The sequence below is a fragment of the Hermetia illucens genome, chromosome 2 (assembly GCF_905115235.1).
Source record: "Hermetia illucens chromosome 2, iHerIll2.2.curated.20191125, whole genome shotgun sequence".
NCBI classification, from domain to species: domain Eukaryota; kingdom Metazoa; phylum Arthropoda; class Insecta; order Diptera; family Stratiomyidae; genus Hermetia; species Hermetia illucens.
The window spans coordinates 33,451,747-33,478,321 of record NC_051850.1 but is presented as its reverse complement, the minus strand read 5'-3'; the positions used below and the strand labels follow the sequence as shown (position 1 = coordinate 33,478,321).

At 44.5% G+C, this 26,575-nt stretch overlaps 2 protein-coding genes across 2 annotated transcripts; one reads left to right on the top strand and one right to left on the bottom strand.

The window, feature by feature from the left end:
* The first annotated feature begins 1,086 nt into the window (after positions 1–1,086).
* LOC119648372 (4-hydroxyphenylpyruvate dioxygenase) lies at positions 1,087–12,043 on the top strand. The gene is made up of 6 exons (XM_038050100.1): positions 1,087–1,291; positions 10,530–10,556; positions 10,621–10,788; positions 10,863–10,988; positions 11,050–11,793; positions 11,851–12,043. Exons 1-6 carry the CDS (start codon positions 1,289–1,291, stop codon positions 11,923–11,925), a joined length of 1,143 nt encoding a protein of 380 aa, XP_037906028.1. The 5' UTR covers positions 1,087–1,288; the 3' UTR covers positions 11,926–12,043.
* LOC119648371 lies at positions 11,919–26,575 on the bottom strand. Its single transcript, XM_038050098.1, has 6 exons — positions 26,386–26,575; positions 25,624–26,297; positions 25,473–25,564; positions 18,444–18,824; positions 17,928–18,192; positions 11,919–12,264 (listed from the first exon to the last, which is right to left on the bottom strand). The coding sequence occupies exons 1-6, from the start codon at positions 26,486–26,488 to the stop codon at positions 12,064–12,066; spliced, it is 1,716 nt and encodes a 571-aa protein (XP_037906026.1). The 5' UTR covers positions 26,489–26,575; the 3' UTR covers positions 11,919–12,063.

Below are 26,575 nucleotides of genomic sequence, written 5' to 3'. Positions count from 1 at the left end.
ATTTGCTACTCTTGCATGGTTGACCACCAGCAAGTTACACTCAATTTTAATTCAACTTGAATTTGAATCCTATTTTTGTCAACAGTTAATTTTAAGCGTTAGAACTGGTTTCCAGTAAGTGTTATAATGTTTTCTTGAAATCACGTCTCCATAGTCCCACATGTCCAAGCCGTGCTAGACATATCCAACCGGTTTTCTATTTCCGATCACGAAAATTTGTTTGGTAGCAACAGGAGAGGTAAACGTGAATTACACTTTTTAATTTCAAAGGAAGCTAGTCGTTGAAATTAAGGGATAGATACAAGGGAAGTTTAATTCAATTCATACGAGAATGTTGTCCTTACCAATGTACACACGGTTTAATTCGATTATTATCTAGGGAGTTGGGGTGAGATCTATCCAAGAACCTTTAGTTCTCTTCTGTAAGGTGGATGCAATGATCAACGGTAGACTCATGTTCAGATACATTTTACGGGTTACAGATTGCAATAGCACAACTGATGAATATCTAGTGGAATGCTGCAATAAAATTAAGACGCGCATTTTGAAGTAAACATTGAGTCACGACACAAAACGTTGTAAACAAAGTTATTTATCCAGAAAGGACTATCTTAATTAAGGCGTTGATTAATAGGTAAATCTATAAATCTAAAAAAATCCAGCGCTCTATGTAGAACCTCAGAGCGAGGTATTATCCGTCCATACAGCTGAAGGCGCCCCTTCCCACCATTCTGGGGGCTCGTCCATACCACCACAGCTTTAGGTTGTTTATCCGGCATACTTTCCGTGATAAATTACGCGACTTCAACATAGTTATAGCAACTCCATGTGTCGTCCAGCCTTAATTTGAATACATACGCACTCCGTTTGGATTCTGATCGGACCATAATCAAGCAGAATCGATATCACTAAATATTCATATGTTTTTCTCATTTTATGGAAATTAAATGCGAATTCGTATCATAAGAAACAAAATTGAAGTTAATAAAATTCATATTCTTGGAACAAGTTTAACAAGTCCACCCCAATCTGAATTAATCGCGCCACATACAAAAAGGCTATATAAGTCGGAGTAATTGGAGGACAATCTTGAGTTAATCTCGAAGTGTCTACAGTTTGAAGTTAACCTACTGTTGCTGTTTTTTTAAAGAAGGACTCTACCGTTGCCTTTTCTTAGTTGAAAGTGTGATATTGCAAGTGATTTTCAAAAATCCAGTGTATACCATTTTAGATTGAAGTTTAGTTTTTTAAAGGGCGGACTATTTAAAAACCTTTCTGTTTGGTGATAATGGTATGTGACGCACTTTAAATAGATTTTCAAGTAAAATTGACAAAAATATTATAAAAAATAGAACTAGTTGCATAAGAAGTGCCTTTTCGAACTTCGCCGCCAGTTACCCCGGATGGCCGTTCGCAGAATTCAATTCAATATCGCTTTTATAACGCATCAATTGAGTTCTTCCAAATCCTGTTTGATTTATCCGGCAATTCCTGTTTCAGTACTTGCCATTTCAGTGTATACCTAAATGTTCAAATTGATTGGTTTCTAACTTCGGAAGTGGTGACGTGGTTGATTCGTCGAAAATATTGCGTTGCATTCAGCGTCCTAGATTCCAAATTTTCCCAAAGGATTGATTGATTGTGTTTATAAATTCTTATGTGATCCTCAAGAAAAATACACCCCTATTATGCCCAACATTGACTTTACTTAATACATGGAGTCTACTGCCAACAATGGTTTCATCGGCCTTTTTTAAGGTGTGGTCTTCCACTCTCGACTCCGTTTGCTACTCCTTACAGATAACACAATCAAATTTCTTCGATGACCGTAGTAGCTAAAAATGTATCATCATCATCAATGGCGCAACAACCGGTATCCGGTTTAGGCCTAACTTCTTAAGGAACTCCAGACATCCTGGTTTTGCGTCGAGGTCCACCAATTCGATGCCCTTAAAAGTTCAGGACGCCAGACAACCTATGCCATCGTTCCACTTCGGGTAGGGTCTGCCTCGTCTTCTTTTTCTACCATGGAAATTGCCTTTATAGACTTTCTTGGCTGGATCACCCTCATCAATATGGATTAAGTGACCCGCCCACCGCAACCTGTTGAGCCGGATTTTATCAGCAACCAGACGGTCGTCGTATCGCTCATAGATTTCGCCGTTAAGTGGGCTACGAAATCGTCCATCCTCATGTAGGGGGCCAAAAAGTTCTCGGAGGATTCTTCTCTCCAACGCGGCCAAGAGTTCGCAATTTTTCTTGCTAAGAACCCAAGTCTCCGAGGAATACATAAGGACTGGCAAGATCACAGTCTTGTACAGTAAGAGCTTTGACCCTATGGTGAGACATTTCGAGCGAAACAGTTTTTGTAAACTAAAATAGGCTCTGCTGGCTGCCAACAACCGTGCGCGGATTTCATCGTCGTAGTTGTTATCGGTTATAATTTTCGACCCTAGATAGGAGAAATTTTCAACGGTCTCAAAGTTGTAGTCTCCTATCCTTACTGTCTTCGTTTGACCAGTGCGATTCGATGTTGTTCGTTGTTTGGCTTTTGGCGCTGACGTTGCCACCATGTACTTCGTCTTGCCTTCATTAATGTGCAGCCCGAGATCTCGCGCTGCCTGCTCGATCTGAATGAAAGTAGACTGTATATCTCGGGTTGTTCTTCCCATAATGTCGATATCGTCTGCATAGGCCAGTAGTTGGGTGGACTTAAAGAGGATGGTGCCCCTCGCATTTACGTCTGCATCGCGAATCACTTTCTCGGGCCAGGTTGAAGAGAACGCATGATAGCGTATCCCCTTGTCTTAGACCGTTGTTGATGTTGAATGGTTGTCCCGCTGCTTTTATCTGGCCTCGCACATTGGTCAGGGTCAGCCTAGTCAGTCTTATTAATTGGCAGGATTAGCATCGAAGTGAATAAGGCTTCATCCTGCTGGCTTGTTGGTAAAACTTCCGCGGTGCGGTTGCTCCCTGTACTTTTCGAGTTCACAGACTTGTTGGTTCTCCCAGGCTTCTTTTTTCCATCTGTAAAGTTGCTTCTCCGTTCGACGGAGTTCTTGGTAGGTTTCTGAGCGTGCCCGCGTTGTTTGAGAATGCAACATTATTCGGTATGCATAATTCTTCCGTTCCGTTGCTAGCTTACATTCATCGTCGAATCAGCAGTTCCGACTTTTTTGCGACTGGGGCCAAGTATGTTTGTGGCCGTATTTATTAGAACGTTCTTTCGGTGATTGTGAAGATCATTTGTTAATGCTTCATTTCCAGGACATCTGTTAGCTGCGGTTATTGCGACATCCATTTCCCCTTATAGGTGTTACGGAGGGCTGTGTTTTGAACGGGTTCAGTATTCACGCTACCTGATTGTCAAAGGGGATTTTAGGTCGTGTCGTAATTCGGGTCCGGAGCACTATGCCAATTAAATAGTAATCTGAGACTTTATTGCCCCCCCCCCCACATGGTCTGACATTCATCAAGACTGAGAGGTGGCGGCGTTCAATGAACACGTGGCCAATTTGGTTGAAAGTAGTCCCGTCTGGAGAGACCCACATATGTTTGTGGACCGCTTTCCGCGCAAACCAGGTACTTCCAACAATCATTTCGTACGATACTGCTAACTGAATAATCCTCAGTCCGTTATCATTGGTATCCCTATGTAAGCTATGGGAGCCGACGTATCGCCTGAATACGGGCTCCATTTCTACTTGACTGTTGAAATCTCCAAGTATGATTTTGATATCATAATTGGGACGGGCTTCGAGGGTCCGCTCAACTGCCTCGTAGAAGGTATCCTTTTCCGGCTCTGCAGTCTTCTCTCTTTATGAGGCTTACATTTCTAAATTTGCCTCGCAAACGCAGAATGCATAGCCTTTCGCTTATATTTTCAAAGCAGATAACAGCAGGTTTCATTTCTTGGCTGACTAAAAGACCTACTCCGAGCACATGGTCTACTGGATGGCCGCTATAATATATGATGTAGTGCCTCTTCTCCGGGAAACCGGTCCATGCCCAACGCATCTCCTGCAGCGCTGCTACATCAGCCTTATATAGGGACAGAGTATCGACTGGCTACTTGGCAGCTCCATCTCTGTACAGGGAGCGCACGTTCCATGAGAAAATGCGCATATTCTTATTCCGTTGTCGAGACCGTTTTTATGGCTTCGTAACAAGATGTTTTCCGTGAGGGTTATCAGTACTACCCAACCCCCAACTTGGAAGGCCAGTTGGTACAATTTGTCCCGTTTTTAGGCGCTGGGACCTATACTACCCTTTGGCCAGCTAAAAATGTAGACGATAGCTAAACAGTTAAAAGTGGCAGCTACTCAGAACGCTGTGATGCGCCGTTTTGATGCCACCACTCCCAAGGCTACGGCCGTTATAAGGGGCAGGAGTAAAACTTGGCCAACTCTAAATCTCAGAGCTAGGCCGTGGAATTTACGAACACGTACAATTAGAAATTTCTTTGTTGTTACTAATGAGCGTCCACTGCCGTGCTCTAGCTAAAGTTGGACAATCGGAAAGGAAATGCATGAGAAATTCGTCTAGCTAAGCGCAACTTTATCGATGCGTATTAAAGCATATGCCGGCTCTGCTGGAGGATGTTACCACTTAGGCTTTGATGAAAGCTTAGGAATTGGATCACATTTCATCCGGCATCCTCTCATATCACCACTATTTTCGCTTGGAAAACACTAGTACCCTGGAAAAAAACTCCCACTTCTACAACCCATTTTGATCCATAGGTGAAAAATAATTGCAACACATTGCCGGCCTTCTTTTTCCAGGAAAGCAACTAAGGTATATTGTTGTCACATAATGGTTCTAATTACCCCATGAAAAGCAGTCTCTGTAGATTTAGCTTTAAAGCAGGCGTATTAGAATGGGAAAGATACAGGTCGAAAGAAGAAAGTCTCCCTATTATCTCTTTTTTCCTTGAAATTTCTATTTCGGGCCCCTGAGAAAACTTTAGACCTGGCGGGTATCCCCCATTTCCCGCTTAAAGTCCTTCGTATGAAAATTACTCGTAGGCATGTGTTGGTGTTCAATATGTGCCCAAGTCCAGTACAAGTCCGGTAGATCTCCACCAACGACGAAGAAACAACCCTATTATCTTTCTCCTCCAGAATAGCTGGCATTATTCAGTCTGGGCAGGGAGATTTATATGGTAGGAAGCTCTTTATTGCCTTGCTGATTCGTTCCGGTAGAAAACCCGTTCAATGTTTTCCAACGGCTGAGACCGTAACCTACAAATGGAATTTAAGCCCATTATTGGCCTCGCATGCGGAAAATGTATTTGAAGTAGAAGCTTCAGACTACCGCAAATGACTTTGTCCAGAAACAAACCGATTTTTTAAAAAGGCTGGGTTCTTAGTTCTGAACTCAAGAAATCATGAAAACCCGTTCTGGCAAGAACACAGGCCCTAGACTTCTTATCAACATTCTTTGAGCTATAGAATACGTTCTACTGTTTGTTCTAGAACCCTCCTCCTCCTAAACTGGCTCCTGTATTAAGGCTGCCAAGGCGCAGACATTGAACGAACCTGTCATGTCCAAGTGGTATCTCATAAATTTCATCTTTAAGGATCAGCCTGAACTTTACTCTCTTCCAGACGACCCTGATCTAAGCGAGATAAAAGTTGAGCAAACTGGTCTTCATACGTTATGATATGATACCCACGAATCGACTGAGAGGCGTTGAAACATAGGATAGACATCCCTAGTCCAACGTGGTGTGAAGGCGACAGTTTTCACCTGGTAAATCACCATGCGCTGGCATTGAATGTTGATAGCCAACCCCTGCTAACTCACTGGCGGGCTTATTGTGTTGCTTTTAATAAAGTTTCCCGATTTGCGTAACTTTGCAAGCCATGCTCCTTTCGCTTTCTATATCAAAGTTTCGAGTGGCGACAACAGACGTCGTTTCTTGTGTTAGAGGGCTCCCGCATTACATATCACCCTCGCTGACATCTTTCCCATGTTATCTAAAATACAGATAGAGTGATACAAAGAGGATATGGGAGATGGTTTTTGTGGCCTCGGCAGTAGAACGCGATTTTGAACGGGAAAAACTCATTCCATCATACATACATCAGAAGAGCTAATTGGATCACCCCTTTAGCAGACGATCCAATCCAATCCCGGAAACTTGTTCTCCCCAATACATCAAATTCTCCGTAGTTCGTCTTCGGTAACTTAAGGTACCGGGAAGATGCACTGTCCAAAGTTCAGTCAGAAAGGTATGTCAATTAAGGTAATTCATGTTCGCTTCAAGATACCGTTTTCTATGCATTGCACTCCTGTTTACTCCTCCGTAGATGTCACTTAGATCCGATGACCGAGATAGTTGAGGGCTCAATTTCACAATCTCGACTTTGATTGTCTGGGGGTCATTCATCTATTTCGATGTTTTTGTACTATGTTGGTAATTAGCCTCCAATAACCCCTTGCTCTTGAAAAGACTACGTAACAGAAAAAATGATAAGCTGAATTAAGTTTAGAAGTTACTGAAATATGCGTAGGTAAGTAAAGCGTCTCTGGAAAGACTCCAACCTATGACCCTTAGGCCTATGATGCTTACCTTTCAATTAATAACTCCCCCGCTTCCAGACAACAAGGGTCATGCGATTGCCGGAATACACACTACACGAGAGGAGGTGGAAAAGAGAGCCCCCGAAGCCCAGAGTTTTCTCGTATGCCCAAAATAGTTATTTAAACGAAAAAAGCACCGAATAATTTTCTCCACAGTCCCATATAATGTTCACCCTCTCAAATTTACTCTCTACAGCCCTCCAGGAAGGCTATGTATATCCTTTCAAATGCTACCTATAAATAGGTCTGTCCGGGAATTATTTTATAGTAATTTGTAGTGCTTCAGGCGCTACCTAAACGCATCACCATAATTGTTCTATATCAAATCCATAGCTTCCTTTCTATTCCATTTTCGCGAAATTTTAAAAAAACGGGATGGGTAATGTCAATGTTCGAGGATATGGATGGGATAGGGGCATACAAGAAGGGTTTTGGAACTAGAATTAGGAAGGGCGCTAATGATCGAAAGGTTGGTAGCATTGGGATTTGAAGTAGCTACCCTTGCTGCACGGGGATCTTGGGAATAAAAAAGGCGATTTTGGGGTTGGAGTGCCAGGAGCACTTGATGAAACAAATGAGTTCGCAGAAAGTTCTTTTTAATGATCTCGATCTGCATGGGATCGCCACCTAGTGAGGAAACTGAGGACTCGACTAGAACGCGCCAATGCGGGGCTAGGACGACGTCAATCCTGGAAGGAGTCGTCCCATTCAGGATTGGGAAACGTCGGATCAGCAAAAAAATCTTCTGGAGCGTTGAGATGTTGTGTTTGATGGTAGAGGCATAGAGATCGGTTGCACGCCCAGTGCCTTGGTGATAAGAGTACGTAGAACAGAGGATAGTGGCCATGATGACCCTGCGGCGGCTCACCCCAAGTTAAACGTTCGCCCACTACCGCTTCCAATGTAATGGGGGAACCCTAGGTTGGGATGGGCCGCCGTAGGGCCACCATGTCATCTGGCCCCCCATGAAGAGGAAAGGAATCGGCTTAGAGCTAGTCCTTCCCCGTCCATCCCGCTCGCGTTAAGTTTTGCTTGTGATTTAGTCCCCTCCCTGATTAGGTCGTTTGACAGCTTAGGACCCTTTGCGAAGAAATTTCCAGTAATATCAACCCGCCTCGAGATTACACTTTTCTATTAGAGTAGTTTACCCAAGGTGGGTATAGTTTTTTTTTTTTGACTATTCAGTCAACGGCACGTGAAAAAATCTCTGTGTCCTGACAGGGAAATAATATTCGAAAACCAAGAACCACGGCCCTCATCTGGCCGAACTGCAAGCATTCGGGTTAACTCCAGCACGTGCCGTCCGGTTCTATATATTATCTCGCACAGTCGATGTCCACGACTGGTAAACCTATTATGGGAGTTCGGTTAGTTGACAGCCTTGGTGACCGTCTTGGTGCCAAGGTGATGCAACGCCTGACTCCCATCGTGACAGAGTTGGCGTCCAACGTGGTTCCCGAAAGGTGGCATTCCAGCTATCTTTTGGGATTTACACCCACCGGGTTTGTTAGTATTAGAATCAGAGCAAAGAATATCATACCCTATGCCTAAACGAACCTAGGAGGATTTTGTTCACCAAATGAACATCCTCTTGTGAGTTAGAACTTGACAAAACAGGTCACTTCAGCGGAATCCTCTACAAAGTCGACTGAAACTATTACCAAGATGCCTGAGTGGAAGATGAAGAAAGAAGTAGAATGGACCTTGTCCATTTACTTGCCCATCTGAAACTGAGGGGCTCACCCTTCTACATGTTTGCCGAGGAATTAGCTCTCATTCTAACAGCTTCGTCTACCGGGATGTTTTAAGTGTAGGTATAGAGGACAAGGCTTCCGCATATTTGACGACTTTGGTGAGGTTTACTCGTGGTGGGGTTTAAGAAAGTCCTGTGGACAAGGAAAAGAGGGTGGCAGAATGGAATGATTCATGTGTGATGCCAGCAGAACATAAATAAGAAGCCGAGAGATGTAACTATATGTGGGTTTGAGATTTCCACCCATCTAGGAAGCTATGGATTTGCTTGAAGATGAGTGAATGGCAATTTAGGATCCCCCAAAACTTGAAGGCGCTTCCGTACTGCCATACGGAGTCGAACGTTTTTCTTATATCGAGGGGACAGGTATTTGTCGGGGTTTTCCGACTCACATCCAGGAAAACGTCCAATTTCAAGATGTTGAGGACGTGCCCAACCGAATTTTAGGTCGATAGGAGAATTGGAAGTTGAGTTGTTGATATCACAACGTTCGTCTTCGTGGGTTATCATAATCCGCTCGAAGATTTTGGCGAAGGAAGATAGGATCGAAATAGGCCTTGGGTTTGGATTTTTCTTGAGAATCGGGACAATTGCGAGCACTATTCCAGTCAGTGGGAAAGCTGACATCATAAAAGCTGTGGTTGATGATTGAGGATTGAATAACGGAAATGCTTGGGGCACATTTTTTAAGGTCGATGAAAAGTATTTTGTGTGGGCACATTTTTCTGAACTCCTTCTATGCAAAAGAGAGACGGTTAGTGCAGAAGGTCAGAACCCTCTCGTGAATTGACCCGTTTAGGGACCGGATTTCATCTAGGAGGCGGAGAGTATGTTTCTAAATAGCTTCTTATATTTGATATCCTCTAAGATGGCATTGGGAAGGGAGATCAGATTGTGGTAATTGAGAGAATAGCTCGGTATCAAATCGTCGTGTACTTGCTTCATAAAGTGATTAAAAGGTGTTATTTGCACCTTAAATACATTCATAAACACAACGTGAGTGTGAATTATAATCACGCCAAAAACCACCTAACAGGCATTAGTTGGCCGAAATGGTACTATGATAGTTTTTCCGTCTAGTGTGAGCGATCTGATTTTCCGAAACCTCCACATTATCAGTTTGGAAATACGTTACTCATTCTTTCTGTGGACTTTCCATGACCTCTTAATGGAGAGGATCGCGAAAATACTTTATGAGCAGCCGTGATTCATTACTGAATTTAGTGATTTTCTCTGCCGTTCCGAGGGGTATGACCCTTAGGTCAACTTAATGGTAAATTATACTCGCTTATCGTTTCAGGGGGTTTTGGTGATATGGCACTGCAATCCACGTTGATTTAACACCTATAACCCTATACCAAAACTTTCTCTCACCTACATATTGGTAACACCTTGACAATGTAAAGCAGCAGAGGAGAGAGGAGGTGCGCGACCTATTCGTGGTATAATAGGACCGAAACTGAGCCCCGCATCGTATGGGGAACCACAACTACGACAACGGAAAAAAAACACTACGTTGAAATCAAAGCCCCCTACATGAGGATGGACGATTCCGTAGCATACATAACGATGAAATCTATGACCGATACCATAATCCGGCTCAATAGGTTACGGTGGGCGGGTCACTTTATCCATATGGATGAGGATGATCCAGCCCGGAAAGTCTATAAGGGCAATATCTATGGTAGAAAAAGAAGACGAGGCAGACCCTGCTTAAGATGGAGCGATGGCGTAGGTCAGGATGCCAGACAGCTTTTAGAGATATCGAACTGGTGGACCTCGGCGCAAAACCGGGAAGTCTGGAGTTCCTTATTAAGGCAGACCTAAACCGGATACCGGTTGTTGCGTTTTTGATGATGATGAAAGACACTTGCCGGACTGTTGCGCCTTAGGCAGAGAAGGCCGTGATCTTCTGCCTGATGGAGTCGTTCTCCGCATTCGAGTCATTTTAGTTCACCTGCTAGTGACTCTAACTTTTAGTGCATATCCTTCGTACATTTGCCTGTGGCTTCAATTGATTACAGTTGCGGCGAAGGGTTTATTCTGATAGCACATCTTGTGATGTGAAGAATTTGAATTCTCAAGTGGCAAACACACTATAAAGCCAATTCCCCAACTAGAGTTCATATCCACATAATTGCGATTATTAAACAGATAAAACTAAAATCTTCTTTTCCAATCTTTTCAGACAACATATACCGACAAAGGACCAAAAGTAAGCCCCTGAACCTCCTTATTACTTAACTAATAGAAGATTAACCAATTAATCCACCTTTTAGCCACAAGGAGGACAATTTTTAGCTTTCGACCATATCACTTTCTACGTTGGAAATGCCAAGCAGGCGGCTAGCTATTATACGACCCGTATGGGCTTTGAACCATTAGGGTATCGAGGTTTGGAAACAGGACATCGTCAATATGCTGAGCATGCTGTGAGGCAAAATAAGGTAAATATTATATCATTTAACCAGATTGAAGAAGCAATCCTAATTTCATGAGTATTTATTGGCGGTCATTGCAGATAGTCTTCGTTTTCATCTCGGCTTATGAGCCTAATAACGAAGTACATGGACGCCATTTGATGAAACATGGCGATGGAGCCAAAGACGTCGCATTTGCTGTCGATGATTTGGATATTATCGTCGAAGTAAGGCTATTACGTTACGCCCCACAGAGCATTAGATTAACAATCTTTATTTATCTTCCAGCGTGCCAAAGAACGTGGCGCAAAAATAGTTAGAGATATTTGGGAAGAGACTGATCAGGATGGCACTGTACGTTTTGCAACCGTCCAAACCTATGGCGATACTACGCACACCCTCGTGGAACGGAAACGATTCCGGGGCGCATTTTTACCGGGTTTCCGACCCGTACCGAAAGACTGTTTATTGGTAGGATTACCTCCTGCCCATCTTGACTTCATTGATCATGTAGTCGGCAATCAACCAGATCTCCACATGGAAAGTGTAGCGTCATGGTATGAGAAATGCCTGATGTTCCATCGATTCTGGTCTGTCGATGACTCACAGATTCATACCGAATATTCAGCATTGCGTTCAATCGTAATGACCAACTATGAAGAAACTATTAAGATGCCGATCAACGAACCGGCGAATGGAAAGAAGAAATCGCAAATCCAGGAGTATGTTGAGTACTATGGAGGTGCTGGCGTTCAGCACATTGCTCTGAATACCAGCAACATCATTGCGGCCATTCAGAACTTACGTGCTCGCGGGATGGAATTTCTGACTGTACCTGATGTTTACTATGATATGCTTAGAAAGCGTTTGGCCGAAAGTAAGATTAATATTAAGGAGGACTTAAAGATACTTCAAGACTTGAAGATTCTCATCGATTACGATGAGAATGGATACTTGTTGCAGATATTCACTAAGAACATGCAGGACAGGCCAACTTTGTTCTTGGAAGTAATTCAACGCCACAACCACAATGTATGCAAACAAATATTTAATTCCTTTAATTATTACTAAAAACATTTTATATTCTAGGGTTTCGGTGCTGGAAACTTCAAGGCCTTGTTTGAAGCCATCGAAATCGAACAAGCAAAACGTGGCAATTTGTAAAAATTGTACAAAATATTGTTTTATTTCGTTTTACCTCATTAGAGGTTACATATTTGTAAATACAATAAATGAATGATACGACAATATAATGTGTCTACGTTTCAATGAGACAAAATAACTGAAAACTGTTTTACTTTGCTATCCATTTCGTTTCTTCTCCGCATGTTTCTTGTCAACAAACGTCTGATATCTGGGATCATCCTCTTGGCTGGGCGGGAAGCTCAGATTCCAAAAACCGTCCGGCGTTTCACACAACGATCGTTTATGGTTCTCCACACAATGTTTCATGCGCTTTAAGAGTTCTTGTTCAGGCATAGTGCGACCAGCTACTGTATAATACTGAAAAGATAAAAGATAATTAAGAGGTTAAAACCTTGCATTCAAACGAAGACCCAAATAAAATGTATGAGCTTTTTTAATGCTACTAATACTTTAATACTAAAAAATACCAGGGAACTAACCGTGCCAACATGTCCTTACTGTCAGTTCCTAGGTAAGAGTTTAAATTTTCGTAAGAACGTTACCTAGACTCAAGCTGCCATTATAAAGGAGCGCTGAACAGTCTTGGAGACACACTCAAAGTCATCCTACTCTGAGTTCCCGGTAATAGAAAAGGTGGAACGAGCAGGCCAACGAATTGGCAAGGTGGCGCTCCCTCTTGACAGTCTGTAAATTGGCGCAGTCTGCGCAGCTGCTAATAACTGTAAGGGGTAGGATTTACTCACACTATATGACAGCCCATGACTATATAACGATGGCTGAGCGAATTCCGCTAAGTTAGGGAACATTTGACCCTCCTACTACCAAAACCCGATCACGAGAACTATGGGACTAGAGACGCGCGTACATATTACGATATTACAGCAGTTTGGAAGAGAGTTGATCTATGAACGGCATACCCTACGTTTCGTATCTCGAAGTTGCGAAAAGAAAGGAAAGATCCTTAAGCACTTTGCATTGCCCAGCTCTAGCTAGAGTCAGACTGGGGACACTAAGTAGACAATTCTTCGGGGACCTCAAGGAGATTCCTGGCTGTAAAACAGGGAAACGGGCTAGCTCTGGCAGTTTGGGGCGACCAGATTCTGCTCCCCTCGTCCTTTCCATAATAATCGCGGTCTTAGGAATTTGCAGTGACAAAACATCACACCACAGAGGTAATTTAACTCTTCGGATACAATTAAAAATTTACTTCATCTTCTTTGTTAGGGTAATTAAGTGGAGAGACATTTGTGTACTCCATGCGGTGGCGAAGATAATAACTAGGATAATATTGAGATGCATTGAAGAACACCTTGAAAGCTTCATCGACAAAGATCAGTCTGGTTTCCATTCTGGTTTCTCGTATGCTGGCTGACCACATTGACACTTTGCGAATCGTTACGTAACACTTTGCTCAGTTGCTTTTCCTCAACCTCGGAAAAACTTTCAAGAGCATCAACAAAAAATGAGCTCCGCGGGAGGGGTATTATGAAGAAAGTCATTATTAGACCGATATATAACGACGCAAAATATGACGTGCTGCATCGAAGTAAAATATCCGAGGAACTCCAAATTCAAAGCGAGATCCGCCAGGGTTGCATTTCATCAAGAGGCTAGAAAAATCGGACAAAGGATAAACACGAACAGGGAAGTCAAAGTACTCAATCTGCCGGGTCATCGCATTCTTCCTGCTTGCAGCAATGGAATTTCTATTGACAATAGCATCGAACCCGATATCATTCGCCTTTTACAACGGAAACCATAGGTCCACACAATAGGCCCATTATGCTATATGTCTCTCCCCTTAAATGATCAAACACATACGGGACCATGGCCAGGATTGCAACTCGGGCAATGCGCCGATATCAGATGCTGACACCTTAGGTGTTTTGTTCACATCAAAACCAACAGTTGGATGGAGGAACCATCACATTAGTCGAATGCGCGTGGGTCTATGTGGAGTATTTTACTCGGATGAAGGAGATAGCCGGCCGCTCTCCCCTCTCTGAATTTGTGCTTTTGCCAGTGGATAAAAAAGTGGAAAGAAGTCCGTCTTCTGAGGAAGAAACTCCAAAAGACACATGGTCAAAGTGTTGCTAATCCTCTCGTTGATGTTAACCAACTCAGACTCGCTTACAGACGATCCAAGGGAGAAGAATAGAAGGGATTCGCCAGTGAGCACGGGGATGACCAGTGAGAAAGGGTCTACCAGATATGCAGAGGGAACCGGAGTCAAGCCAAAGATGATCCGATAGTATTTGTGTGTATTATATGAGTTGTTTCCGAGTTTGGTGAAGGAAAACAAAAAATTTATCCTCTGCGGTATTTTGACATCGAGGGAGGTCTCAAAAGTGACTTGGCTGGGATGGGATGATTGGTAAGACGTGCAAATCATCTGGTTGTGTCCAATGTTCGTATGTGTCTTGCCTAAGAGGGGCTACTTCCCAGCGTTCTGGACACTGCCAGAGTTTTTGTGTGCCTGAAAGGGCCACATCTCTTTTCCGGCTTTTGGCAAGGTCCTAGATAGCATTTGATCAATTACTGGGAGTGAAAACATTCCCTTTGGTGCCGGGAGGCAATTGGGCAGGCAGTACTGAGAAAAACTTTGATATCTGTTGTATTAACAAATACATCTTTGTATAATAGTTTGTAGTACAAAGCATTCGATTACCTAAGTTGGTCATGTGTGTTGTCGAAATCTCGCGCTGCCAGGAATTAGCTCTGTAGAAGAGTGTCTTGCATAATACAGCACACCCAATTTTCTCGCCAGAATGTAAACTGGGATCATACCACCATCATCAATACTGCCTCATCTAATGTGATTCTAAAAGCGCTGCTAACCCTTAAAGCCATCAGCCGGTAAATCTAATTCACCTGCTTTCGTCCCTAAAAGTTTGCAAGCGCCTCCGCCCGTACAAGTGCCGAATAAAGCAGAATGAATTGCACCATTGTGACTAGAAGCGAGTGTTGCAAGTGCCGCGGTGGCAATAGTTACCTTTAGACGTACATACTCTAGGCTCCCTAAAGATCGATGTGACGCCAATCACCACCCACAGCTTACAGACAACCATATGTCCTCCGACGTCCACCTTCACACTATTCTTCTTTCTGCGGTTTATCATGAAGACCGTTTCCATTTTCTTATCCACCAGGGTCAGCCCGACCTTTCCCAGCCAGGTCTTTACCACTCTCAATTTCTCCGTCGCGTAGACCTCCTTTGCGATGACAACTACGACCATATCAGCGGCAAAGCCAACAACCGTAGCCTCCTCTAGGACGGAAAACACAAGCACTCCATTATACATGGCATTCCACAGCAGTGGACCCAGTACCGAGCTCTGTGATACCCCCTGCTATAACGATCTACTCTTCAGGGCCCTCATCCGTGTCGTACTAATGACTCTTCTCTGAGAGGTAATTTTGGGGCCAGACAAGTATGCGTTCAAAACGGACTGGTGTTGGGCAGCCTTGGGCAGGAAACGACGATAGAAGTTTAGCATGCCCAAGAACCTCCGCAACTCCTTTACAGTTTTCAGACGTGGGGAGCTTGTGATCGCTTGCACCTTGTCTGGGTCGGGCTGTATTCCGTCAAGGGAAATGAAGTGGCCTTTCATTTATCAACGTTTGGGATTAAACCGGCCTCAAGGAGACGTTGAAAAATGCACTCGAGATGGGCTAAATGCTCAGACTCTGAGGAAGAAGCGGCCAAAACATCATCTAAATACACGAAACAAAAGTCGAGGTTTCGCAGGACCGAGTGAATGAACCTTTGAAAGGTTTACGTCGCTTTGCACAACTGAAAAGTCATCTGCGTGAACTCGAAGAGTCCAAAGGGTGTGCATATTGCCGTCTTTGGAATGTCTTCTGGAGCTACAGGGATTCGGTGAACAGTCTGTGCATTTAGCCTTCTAGAATCCCCACAGGAGCGCCATTCGCCGTTTCGCTTAGGGGCCATATGGAGTGGGGAAGACCAACAGCTGTCTGAAGGTCTGCAGATACCCTGTTGCATAAGTTGTTCGAATTCTTTCCGTGCAATAGCCAGCTTTTAGGGTGGTAGGGGACGCACCTTTGAGAAGATAGGGGAACCAGTGGTGTTAATGTGGTGCTGCACATTGTGCTTCACTGGTTTAGAGAGACTACATTCGGTAGTAATCTAGCTGAATTTTTGGAAGAGTGCCCGAACACGAGAGTCAGTAAAGTCCTCCAAAAGTACAGAAAGATTGTTATGGGGTGAGATGAGATTCGGCCTGTGACGAATTAAGACTAGTCGTGGGGACTGTAAGGGACCTGCTCTACAAGTCCACTAGCAACCCATAATAACACAAGAAGTTTGCGCGGATCTATTTTTTTGAGGTAGGCGCGAATTTACACGGGAGCGTACAACTGGTAGCTTTTTCGCCGAATCTACGATGGTACCAACAAATGCTTCGGTCCGTAGATTGTCTTGACGACCTGCTACCCGATCGCCCTTTTCGAACAGTAGACCGCGAGCGAGCTCGTGACCTGCCACCCGAACGCTGAGCGTCCAGCGTCGTCCTCATCTCCGCCATGCTGGCCACAAGAGCGGCCATCTCACGCTTCAACTCGTCTAATTCATCTGAAGACTGCTGAACGGCTGCTATCGTGGGACGTACGTGCACCTCATGCACCTTGTCAGTCCCAGCTGCCCGCGCTGCCAAAGAACCAGAGACGCACGCAAGGACCGCCTGGATGCTCTTCGGAAATCGTCATAAGCCAGAGCGACTTCATTAGGTCGTCGTCGATCTTGCTCCCACCCAATTGCCTCATTTCGCGAAGCAATTGGCTGGGAGTTCGATCGCCCCAGGTCCCAACCTGCCAGCATGTGATCTAGCTTAGCTGACTCACTTACCGACAGGCGCTTTATCAGCTCTTTTTTCAATAAGCTGTAGGAGGCCGATTTTACGATATCCGCTACAAGGATGAACTCCTCATCCATTTTGTCGCGTCCGCTGTGATTCCGGATATATGGAATTGCGCCTCCAGATGGACAAACCACAATTTCTTACTCGCGCTCAGCGAGGACGGTCACCTGAGGGTCCGATGGGCCTGCCCCGTCTTTGTTGCCTAGCGACAAGACAAAAGCTAAGTTTAACGACACGAGTTGAGTCGAGAACGCGACTGTAACGAATTTCAGCAGACTCTAATTTGACGACAACAGACCGCACCCCCAAATGCCCATACGAAGGAGAAAAGAGAAACCACCGACGCACTCCGGAGTGGATGCTTGAAGCGCAGACGTTCTTTTGTTGCGGAGCTGATATCACTTGGTGTTGAACGGCTTGTACTGCATTCGGTAACACCGATTGCTGTTGATGTTGCTGCTGCTGTACAAGATGTTGCGTCTGGTTTGAGTGTTGGATCATATATAGATGTTGCGCTTGGATTTGTTGCTGATGCTGTTGGCTTGTTTCCAATTGGTCTGGCGAGTTCTTCGGGATTAAACGTCTCGAGTCTCAGTATTTAATCAGGTAGGAATATAATACAAAACATAGCTGCTCTGTCGCGAGATTGAATTATACATTGAAGGAATGAGACAAGTTTTTGGGTAAAACATTCGCCACACATGAACGGTTGTGAACAAACTAACTGTCAAAAAATTCAATTCTTTTTTTTAAATTTATCTTGTCAAATACCAAGGCCTACTCCGCCACGAAGAACACCGGTGGTGGCATCTGTCAGCCGAAATAAATTTCGAATGTTGTTAACCTTGCTGCGCCACAAGAGAGCTGAGTGATATTAACCGTAAAGTCTTATTGATGATTTCAAGATAAGTTAACTATAGGATGTTACACAGCGGTTAAAAAATCTGAAATCTCATCGATTAATTAACTCCTGTTTTATTATCATGTTTCACTGAGGGCGAGAAAGCATTTTCTTGTGGCTAGAACAATCTCCCTCCGTTTACAAAATTAGTCGAGAAATGATTATTTTTTGTCGATGTCACCAAGCTTTCACCCATCATATAAAAAATAAGAATAAATCCAAGTTAAATCTACACTTACCGCTTCGCATTCCTTACAATTCCATTTGGGAATGATTTTGGGCGCATGGTTATCAGCATCCGATTTTGCTAGCTTAGTTTCTTGTTTTGGCAGTGCAACCTTCGACGGACTAAGACTGGGGCTACCTTTCGTGACATCAGCTTGCCTCAGCTTAGGGGTAATCTTGAAATCTTTTGCCTTTGGAAGAATTCCAGGTGAATCATTGCCAGATTGAGTATTTGGGAGGGTTTTCTGCTTATCTTGCTGATTTTTGATGTTCGAAATGCTAAATGGAGTAAAAACTTGTATTCAGTGAGTTGTATTGAAATTGAATTGCAAATTTAAAACTAAAAGATACATTTAAATGCAATCTGGGAGAAAGGCTTAGTCATTTAAATCTAGGAATGTATCGAAGCAGATATAAACGAACCTTAAGAAAGGAACTTACCCAGTCTTCTTAAAATTCCAATGCAAGCGAAAGAAAATAACATTTCAACAACTAATTCTATTCATAAAATTGAATCTAACAAAACTCACCACTTCTCTTCAATTTTCCTTAGGAAATCTGAAGTTTCGTCTGACATTATCAGCATTTCGTCCAAAAGAGCAGCAGAATCGATATTGATATCTGCATCCGCGTGTGAATCTTCCACCAAAATAACGTCATTAGATTGTGATGGTAAAATACAAACACTGGAGTCAGAATGTGGCTCAATTCCGGTCAGTGTGTCATGGCCTTCTTTTTTCGACCCCGGTTCTGCAAGTCGTGATTGTATAGGTTTTGGGTTCGATGGTTTCGCGTCGAAATTTATAACTTTTTTCACTTGTGATTGCGGTTCAGTTTTCAAGTTTAATCCTCCAAATTGATTTTTCTTAGTTGTTTCATGTGTTGCTGGCAAGCGATTACGACCAAGTTTTCTGTAAATTAAATGTGATGAAAAAAAGATTTTGAATAATGATGGTGGATTTAATGGGATGCTCATAGAAAAAGCCAAAAGACATCTGTCCCGCAAACCACATAACCCCCGCAATGATCTTCGTGGATTTCTAAACCCATTTAAAATTGCCTTCAACCTGCTTGACTTCACCAACTTTGTCACCAAATGTCTTAATTCACGGCAAGAAGTACATACTATTTACACTGATTTCACTGAAGCCTTCGACACTGTAAATCACAAGATACTTCTATCCAAATTCTCGTCTCTAAGCGTTCCCATACCACTTGTTTTATGGCTTGCCTCTTACTTTTCCAATCGATCCATCCGCGTCTCTTTTGATGGCTGCACTTCCCGCTCCTTCTTCCCCTCCTCTGGCGTCCCACAGAGATCTATTCTGGGCCCCTTGTTATTTTTATTTTTTATCAACGACCTTCCCTCCCTCCTTACTTGTCCCTGTTTGTTCTATGCCGACGACCTTAAGCTGTTTTACGCTATATCGTCACGTATGGCCTGTGTTTCCCTTCAATCTAACCTAGACACTCTGATTCGTTAGTGCTCGACTAATGGTTTAGCCCTAAACGTCAGTAAGTGTCACCATATATATGCATTACCGCTGACAGAAGAGTTTGGTGCGTCCAGTCTGGATCTCGCCGGGGTTACCAGTTTATCCCCACCTTCCGCCGAAGATTCCGCTTCCTTGTGTCAGATTTCTCTGGACGTTACTGCGCCTAGTGGTACAGCCACGTCCATGTCCTCATTCCCAAGGTGCTTCATCTGCCTTCGTGCCCTCTTTTGCCTCCGGCTTGGGGCCTTTCCAGGTTCACGGTGTCCGCGCCGCTTGGATCCATTTCTATATACCAGCATTAAACCAGTAGCGTCCACGTCACCAGCTTCCTTTTCTTCTGCTCTTCTCGGTAAGGGTGAAGGACAACGTTCTGACAGGCAAGATTCAGCCTGTAGTCACCCTCCTTAGTGGCCGAAATTCCCTTCTGCCAAGGCTTCCTCTTCCGTTTGCGGGTAGATTTGGGCTGTACGACCGCGGACGGGCCTCAGCCGCGACATGATTGCTCATCCTCAAGGGGTGGATTCGACGTCTGTGACTTCTTACCACTTGGAGAGCTTAAATCCTTCGTTTCCATATTCATGTTTTGGACACCCTTAGTGTAGTAGGCTACTACTACAGGCTCCCCCACCACGACAGGGTGGTGTTCGAGGGAGAGCCCACTCGGAATCACTTTCAACAATAAGCTCCGTTTCGACATTCACTGCCTCGAAGTCACCATTCAAATAGCAAAATTGCCGGGCCTTTTTCTTCGTTCAACCCTCCTTAACTCTCTTCAACTCCCTCGTGAGAAGTATCCTCCTATTTAGTAATTATTTTGTATACCAAGTTAAATATCGATCTTATAGGTAATGATTAGTTTAGCTAAGTGTAACCATTGGTCCGGGTGACTATTTTTAAGGACGATGTTGAGATCTGTTTGGTTTGTGAGAAAGTTTGAACGGATTCTCAGCGAATAGTATCTTGGACAATTGATAAGGATGTGCTGATTGTCTTCTGGGACGAGGCAGTGTGGACAGAGTCCGTCAGGGTGTCTTCTTATTTTGTGGAGATATATTTTGTTGAAGGCGTGGTTGGTGATGATCCTATTTGCGATTTTGATTTGTTTGGCCTGGGTATCAATGTTTCTGAACCAGTTTGCATTTTCCAGAGAGGGGAATAATAATAATAATAATTTTCCCTTAGCTGAGGAGATGGTGTAGTATTTGGAGTACCAGTCTGCTTCTAGCCGTGAGTAGGCTATCTGGAAGACATCGTTGCTTGATATGCAAGTTTCTGTGACCGTTGTTAGGGCGTGGGCTCTCTTGGCTTCTTCATTGACTTTGGTGTTTGGTGAATTTCTCTGTGCCCGGGGACCCAGAAAATTAGGCATTGAGATTTTAGGGTTCGGATATTGTTGAATATTTCTTGGACTATAGTGTATGTGGCATATGGGCTATTCAGTTTGCAGCATGCCGCCTTGCAATCTGTGAAGATTGCAATTTTGGTGACTGAGTGTTTTTGATAACCAAATTTATGGCTATTAGTTCGACTGTTTGGACAGAAGCATTTGGATTAGGTGGTACATTGAGAGGATTTCGACGCATCTGTAAATAAGACTGCATAGCCTCGTGAGACAAGCTTTTGAACTAGGGTTTCAAAGTAGCGTTTTAGGCCCTCTGATTGTTACGATTCCAATAGGGCGGAATCTATTTTTGGATGTACAAAGAGGTTTTCTGGTTTTCTTGGCAGACTGGGTGACTGAATTTGTGCTATTAGGTCATTATATTCAGCTAGGATTTTGGCATATGGGGAAATGTTCTGGGAACGGTAGAGATGGATGTTTATTAGGGATTTCAGAGATTGAGGTGTTTTCCGATTCTCAAGTGGGAATTCTTTAGCTAGAACGTACACAACGTGGTTCGGTGTTGATTTTGAAAGGCCTAAGATGCGCTTTTTTTGCGACTCTACTTTCGACACTGTGTATTTGGGTATGTTTAGATTGATTGCCGTTTCGTAGTCAGCTCTAAACCTAAGAAAGGATCTGAAGATATTGAGCCCTTTTTGGGGGTGTAGGTTTGAATTGAAATTCGTTAGGGAGTTGGTTTGTTTGGCTTTTCAGGAACAAAAGGAAGCTTGTTGTTTGGAGACTGGTCCTGGTTTCAGCCAGTCTTTGTGGCTGAAGCCGGGCCTTTAGCACCTTTGTCTAGTTCCATAATTCTCTCCCATCTGATCTGTTCAGTTTCTCGGTTGTCTTTGTCCAGAAATTTTTTTCTTTGCCAAGTTTACTTTTTTGCGCCAGGACTGTGGAAGGTTCTGCACCTCCTGAGTCGCCGAATTTTTTCTTCGTATAGTTCGCTAAGTTATTCGTTCCACCACGGTTTGGGTTGTTATGCATTAGCGTTCTGTTTGAAAGAGGCTGCCTTCAGGGCTCTTTGGAACACGTTTTCCATCTCTGTGGGCATGGAACCAACATTAATAGAACCAAGATAGTTGTTTCCTCAATGTCGAAGGTGGAAAGATTTGGAGAGGTGGTAGTCTGAAATTTGATGAACCACTTGCTGTAATTGGTCGCCTCCATATTTAACCAATTCGGCTGTAATTATATCGGCTCCTGACGACTTATGATTTTTAAGCCGATGAATTGCACGGACTGTTTCTTCTATACTTGGTGGTAGCAGTTGGCGAGACCTCCAACTCGCCGATGTTCTGGTTGTCCAGTAGTTCATCAAAGTACTCAACCCATCACTCCTATATCCCCATTCTGTCGAAAATCAGATTTCCATTTTTGTCTCGGCAGGATGAACATCGAGGGGTGTAGGGCTTCATCCTGCTGACTTGTTGGTAAAACTTCCGCACCTGGTGCGGTTGCTCCCTGTACTTTTCGAGTTCACAGACCTGTTGGTTCTCCCAGGCTTCCTTTTTCCGTGTGTGAAGTCGCTTCTCCGCCCGCCGGAGTTCGTGATAACTCTCCGCGCGTGCCCGCATCCTTTGAGAATCCAGCATTACTCGGTATGCAGCATTTTCCATTCCGTTGCTAGCTTACATTCATCGTCAAACCAGCCGTCCCGACACTTTTTGCGGCTGTGGCCAATTATCTTTGTGGCCGTATTTATGATAATGTTCTTCAGGTGATTGTGAAGATCATTTGTTGATGCTTCATCTCCAGGATCTCTGTTCACAGTGGTTATTCGGTTATTCGAGCTCCATGAGAAAATGCGCAAATCGTTATTCCTTTGTCGTTGCCGGGTTCGTCGTTGTGTTATCCGTCCAGTCCGAGGCTCCTGTTTTGGCTTCGTAACAAGTTGTTTTCCGCGTAGGGTTGTCAGCCCTACCCAGCCCCCAACCTGGAGGACCAATTGGTACAGTTTGTCCGGTTTTTAGGCGCGGGAGACTCGCCTTCATCCTTCTCCATCTACAGCTTTTCATTAAGAAAGAGCTTCCAGCGGTCACCACATGGCGGTGGAGATAGCGTTTGGTAGTATAGTGTTGGTGTTGGTTCAGCAGGCGTTTCCCAGGTTTTATGCTCCATCGTGGGTACCAATCCACGTTTCGCCCTGGGACCTATACTACCCTTTGACCACCGCCAAAAAATGAAACCTGCTGTTATCGGCTTTGAAAACATAAGCAAACGGCTATGCACTCTGCGCTTACGAGGCAAATTTAGAAATATAAGCCTCATTAACGTTCACGCCATTGCAGAGGAGACTGCAGAAGAACAAATCCTCGAAGCCTGTCCCAGATATGATAACAGCTAAATAGGGAAGGACTGCGGATCATTCAATTAACAGTGTCGCACGAAATGATTGTTAGAAGTACCTGGTTCGCGCGGAAAGCAGTCCACAAAGAAACGTGCCCTATCATGCATCCTCTTTAACCTGGCCCGTGAAGAAAGTGATTCGCGATGGAAATGTCAATGCGGGAGGCACCATCCTCTTCAAGTCTACCCAACTACTGGCCCACGCCCATGATATTGACATCATGGGAAGAACAACCCGGGATGTATAGTGTCTACCTTCATCCAGATCGAGCAGGCAGCACGAGATCTCGAGCTACACATTAATGAAGGCAAGACGAGGTACTCGGTGGCAACGTCAGAAGAATTTTTGACCCCTTTCATGGGGATAGACCATTCCGTAGCCTACATAACGACGAAATCTATGAGCGACATCACGACTGTCTGGTCTGGTATAAAATCCGGATGGGCGGGTCACCTAATCCGTATGAATTAGGATGATATAGCCCGGAAAGTCTATAAGGACAGTATCTATGGTAGTGAGTCCTAGGAAGTTTTACGTGAGTACCTGTCTCGTGCACTTAATCCCACGGTCTTCTTAAGGCACGGATTGATTTTGTGACCACAATGAGAGCCCCGCTGTGACAAACAACAACGGTACCAGTCTATACCAAGTACATGGCTCAGCATTCATACTGGTGGATGCTAGGCCTACCTAAATCTCCACCGAACTAAGGAGTACGGCACCCGTGTTGAAACGCAACATTACGCTGAGACCCGAAGGTCTCTGTTCGCATGAACGCAACCACAACCCCCATGAAACTCCCACTAGGGGGCCAACCGCAGACAACTGAGCTGTACGCACATACAACAGGAATTCTTCTGAAGTGTGTGAGTCTTCGTCACCGCCACCTCTGAGCACCTGGGTAAGGAAGTCATCAATCTCACCATGCGTTCTGCGCAGTCCACTTGCCCCTTGGCTCATTTTGCCAAGAAAGTTGGCACTCGGTAAGGGTGCTTTGACGTTCTTCACGGGCAACCACTTCACCGATATTCGCCATTAGCCGACTCAAGGCTGCGACTCCAGCTGGAGTCCTGTCCGCTGCTGCTTTGATTTGCTCGAAGAAGCTCATCTTCGAACCGAGCATTAACTCTATATTCAACTCGCCTATCGATATGGGACGCAGGGGCGGAATTCTCCTTCTAGTCAAGATGACTAATTTTTTTTTTCCGGCGCAAGGCTGAAACCGTGAGCAGTCATCCATCCGCTTACCCGTCGCATCAATATGCCAAATCCGCTTTGCGCCTATTCAACAGTGCGTCCGGCAACAAGTGCCGCAACGTCGTTTGCATAACCGACCAGGCACGACCCTTCGGGCATATCGATTCTCAGCAGACTATCGTAGGAAGCGTTCCAGAGGTCCGGCCCTAGGATGGATCCCTGTGCCACTACGGACGTCATTTCTATCCTCCTTTGGCCCTCTAGCGTCTCATAGAGCAGGGAGCGGTCTTTCAGATAATCCCTCAATATCCGCAAGAGGTAGCTTGGCACGTGAAAGGAGGTCTCTAGCGTGCCTAGCATATCTGTCCATCTTACAGAATTGAAGGCATTTATGGCATCCAGCGTTATGAGGAGCACTATCCATCGAGATCGGCGACTGTGTACCTCGGCTCGATGAGCCGCATCTACGACATCCATAATAGCATCTAACTGTTCTGAACCCGAACTGCCTTGGGGAAGTCCCCGGCAGCCCGGATCGCTTCAGCGAGTGTCAAACATACACAGCTGTCGGTATGCAGGCGGAAGCGCCGGGTCTCCTTTACACTTACTGATCAACGCAAGTTTGGCCACTTTCGAGCTCTCTCATTGTGAAAAAGGAGACAATCCTCGGAGCTTTCCACGCTATCTACAGCAACCCGTATAGGGTATCTCGGGAACAATGCCCGTGCTGGATATCATAGCAGGGTTAAGCGACTCAAGCATGCTGCGTTTACTCAGGGACGCGACCGACTCCACTTTCCCGACATACGAAGCCGTAGGTCGACACACCCAGAGACCTCAACTTCCTTGAGCAAAACTGACGCTTCTTCTGTAACGTGCAGCCAGCGAACCGTAATTAGTCACAAACCGCTGATACCGCCCCCATATTCCAAGGAACCGCCGTAACAATCTTTGCAATAGCAGAACGGGGCAATGTCTTCAAAACAAAATTCTTGCCTCTCTTCGTTCGAAATTGCCCGTTTTTATTTAGGACGAAAGAAATCCAAACTTATGTTGGTCATTAGCACCAAAAATTGGAAGAATCGAATCTCCTGGATACCTAAAATATTTCATAAGAAAACCTACTCACCTTACAGTCCTAGACTTCGTTGATTCGTGACTCCCAGCCGTAAGGGATGTTGGGCTCGCGGCAATCAAATCGCCACAAAACGTTGCATCAGTCTGGAAGTCGAAACAGACTATCAAAGTACTGCTTGGGAGTGTGTGTATTGCCTACCTACCTCTGGCACAATTGTCTCCTCTCCATCGTCTTCCTCCACCCTCGAAGTATCGAATTTCAGCCGGGTCTGCTTCAAGTTGACCTCCTTCTTCAGCGACAGCACATTCTTCTTTTCCTTCGGACTTTTCTCACAACGTGGACTCTTGTCTCTGTTCTGCGGTGCCGACGGTTGAATAAAGGACAGATTCCATTCACGTTTGACCAACCCGCCTCTGTTATCCGACGACTTAAGGTCCTCCTTCGACGTCCATTTGGGGCTTTTATTTTCAATTCCAACCGGCGATTTCAAGTTTCGTTGTTTGGAGCTTAGCGGGGTACCTCTCAAGCGTCGTGGAAGAAATCCCCCAGCCGTGGACGGAGGTTTTGTTGATGAGGGCGGCGGAGTATTGTTTTGCGAACTCCGGTTTAAATGCTTAAGGACACTTTGCGGAGTCGCCGCTTTTGACTCTTGGGTTGCCACGAAAAACGATTCATCCCAACTTGCTTCAGCTTTGATGGCTTCGTTTAAGCAATCTACGGAAGACTTCTCGGACACGGCAGGACTGTCCTCGAAGGAGTTGGTCTTCCTTCGCTTTGGGGAGCATTTTGAGGACTTTAGCTGATTGGATAGTCTCTCGTTGATGGTGCGAAGCTGCTCGATTTGTGATTGCCTTTCATCGAGCTGAGATTTGATATCTGAAATGGGATACGATCAATTGTGAAATTAAATTTCCATAAGAAAACGCATCGAGTGCATTGTTTTCGTTTAATTGAGTAAACTTACGGAGGTAATGGGTCCTGATCCTGTCAAGGCTTTCGATGATGCAGTCGCCGTAAACAGGACTTTTCGCACTTCGATCGGGTTGCAAACAAATTGCACATTGCATTATTCAACAGTTTATCACATAAAATTAAGCACTTGCAGTCAGCCTTGAATGTTTACGAAAACCTTTGTACTGTTCGCGGGATTTTGT

Coding starts and splice junctions, on each gene's coding strand:
- LOC119648371 (XM_038050098.1), bottom strand. CDS start 26,488: ATGCAATGTGCAATTTGTTTGCAACCCGATCGAAGTGCGAAAAGTCCT. Junction 26,298..26,385: donor GATCAGGACCCATTACCTCC/GTAAGTTTACTC, acceptor ATCCCATTTCAG/ATATCAAATCTCAGCTCGAT. Junction 18,193..18,443: donor AGGAAAATTGAAGAGAAGTG/GTGAGTTTTGTT, acceptor TACTCCATTTAG/CATTTCGAACATCAAAAATC.
- LOC119648372 (XM_038050100.1), top strand. Junction 10,557..10,620: donor ATACCGACAAAGGACCAAAA/GTAAGCCCCTGA, acceptor TCCACCTTTTAG/CCACAAGGAGGACAATTTTT. Junction 11,794..11,850: donor TTCAACGCCACAACCACAAT/GTATGCAAACAA, acceptor TTTATATTCTAG/GGTTTCGGTGCTGGAAACTT.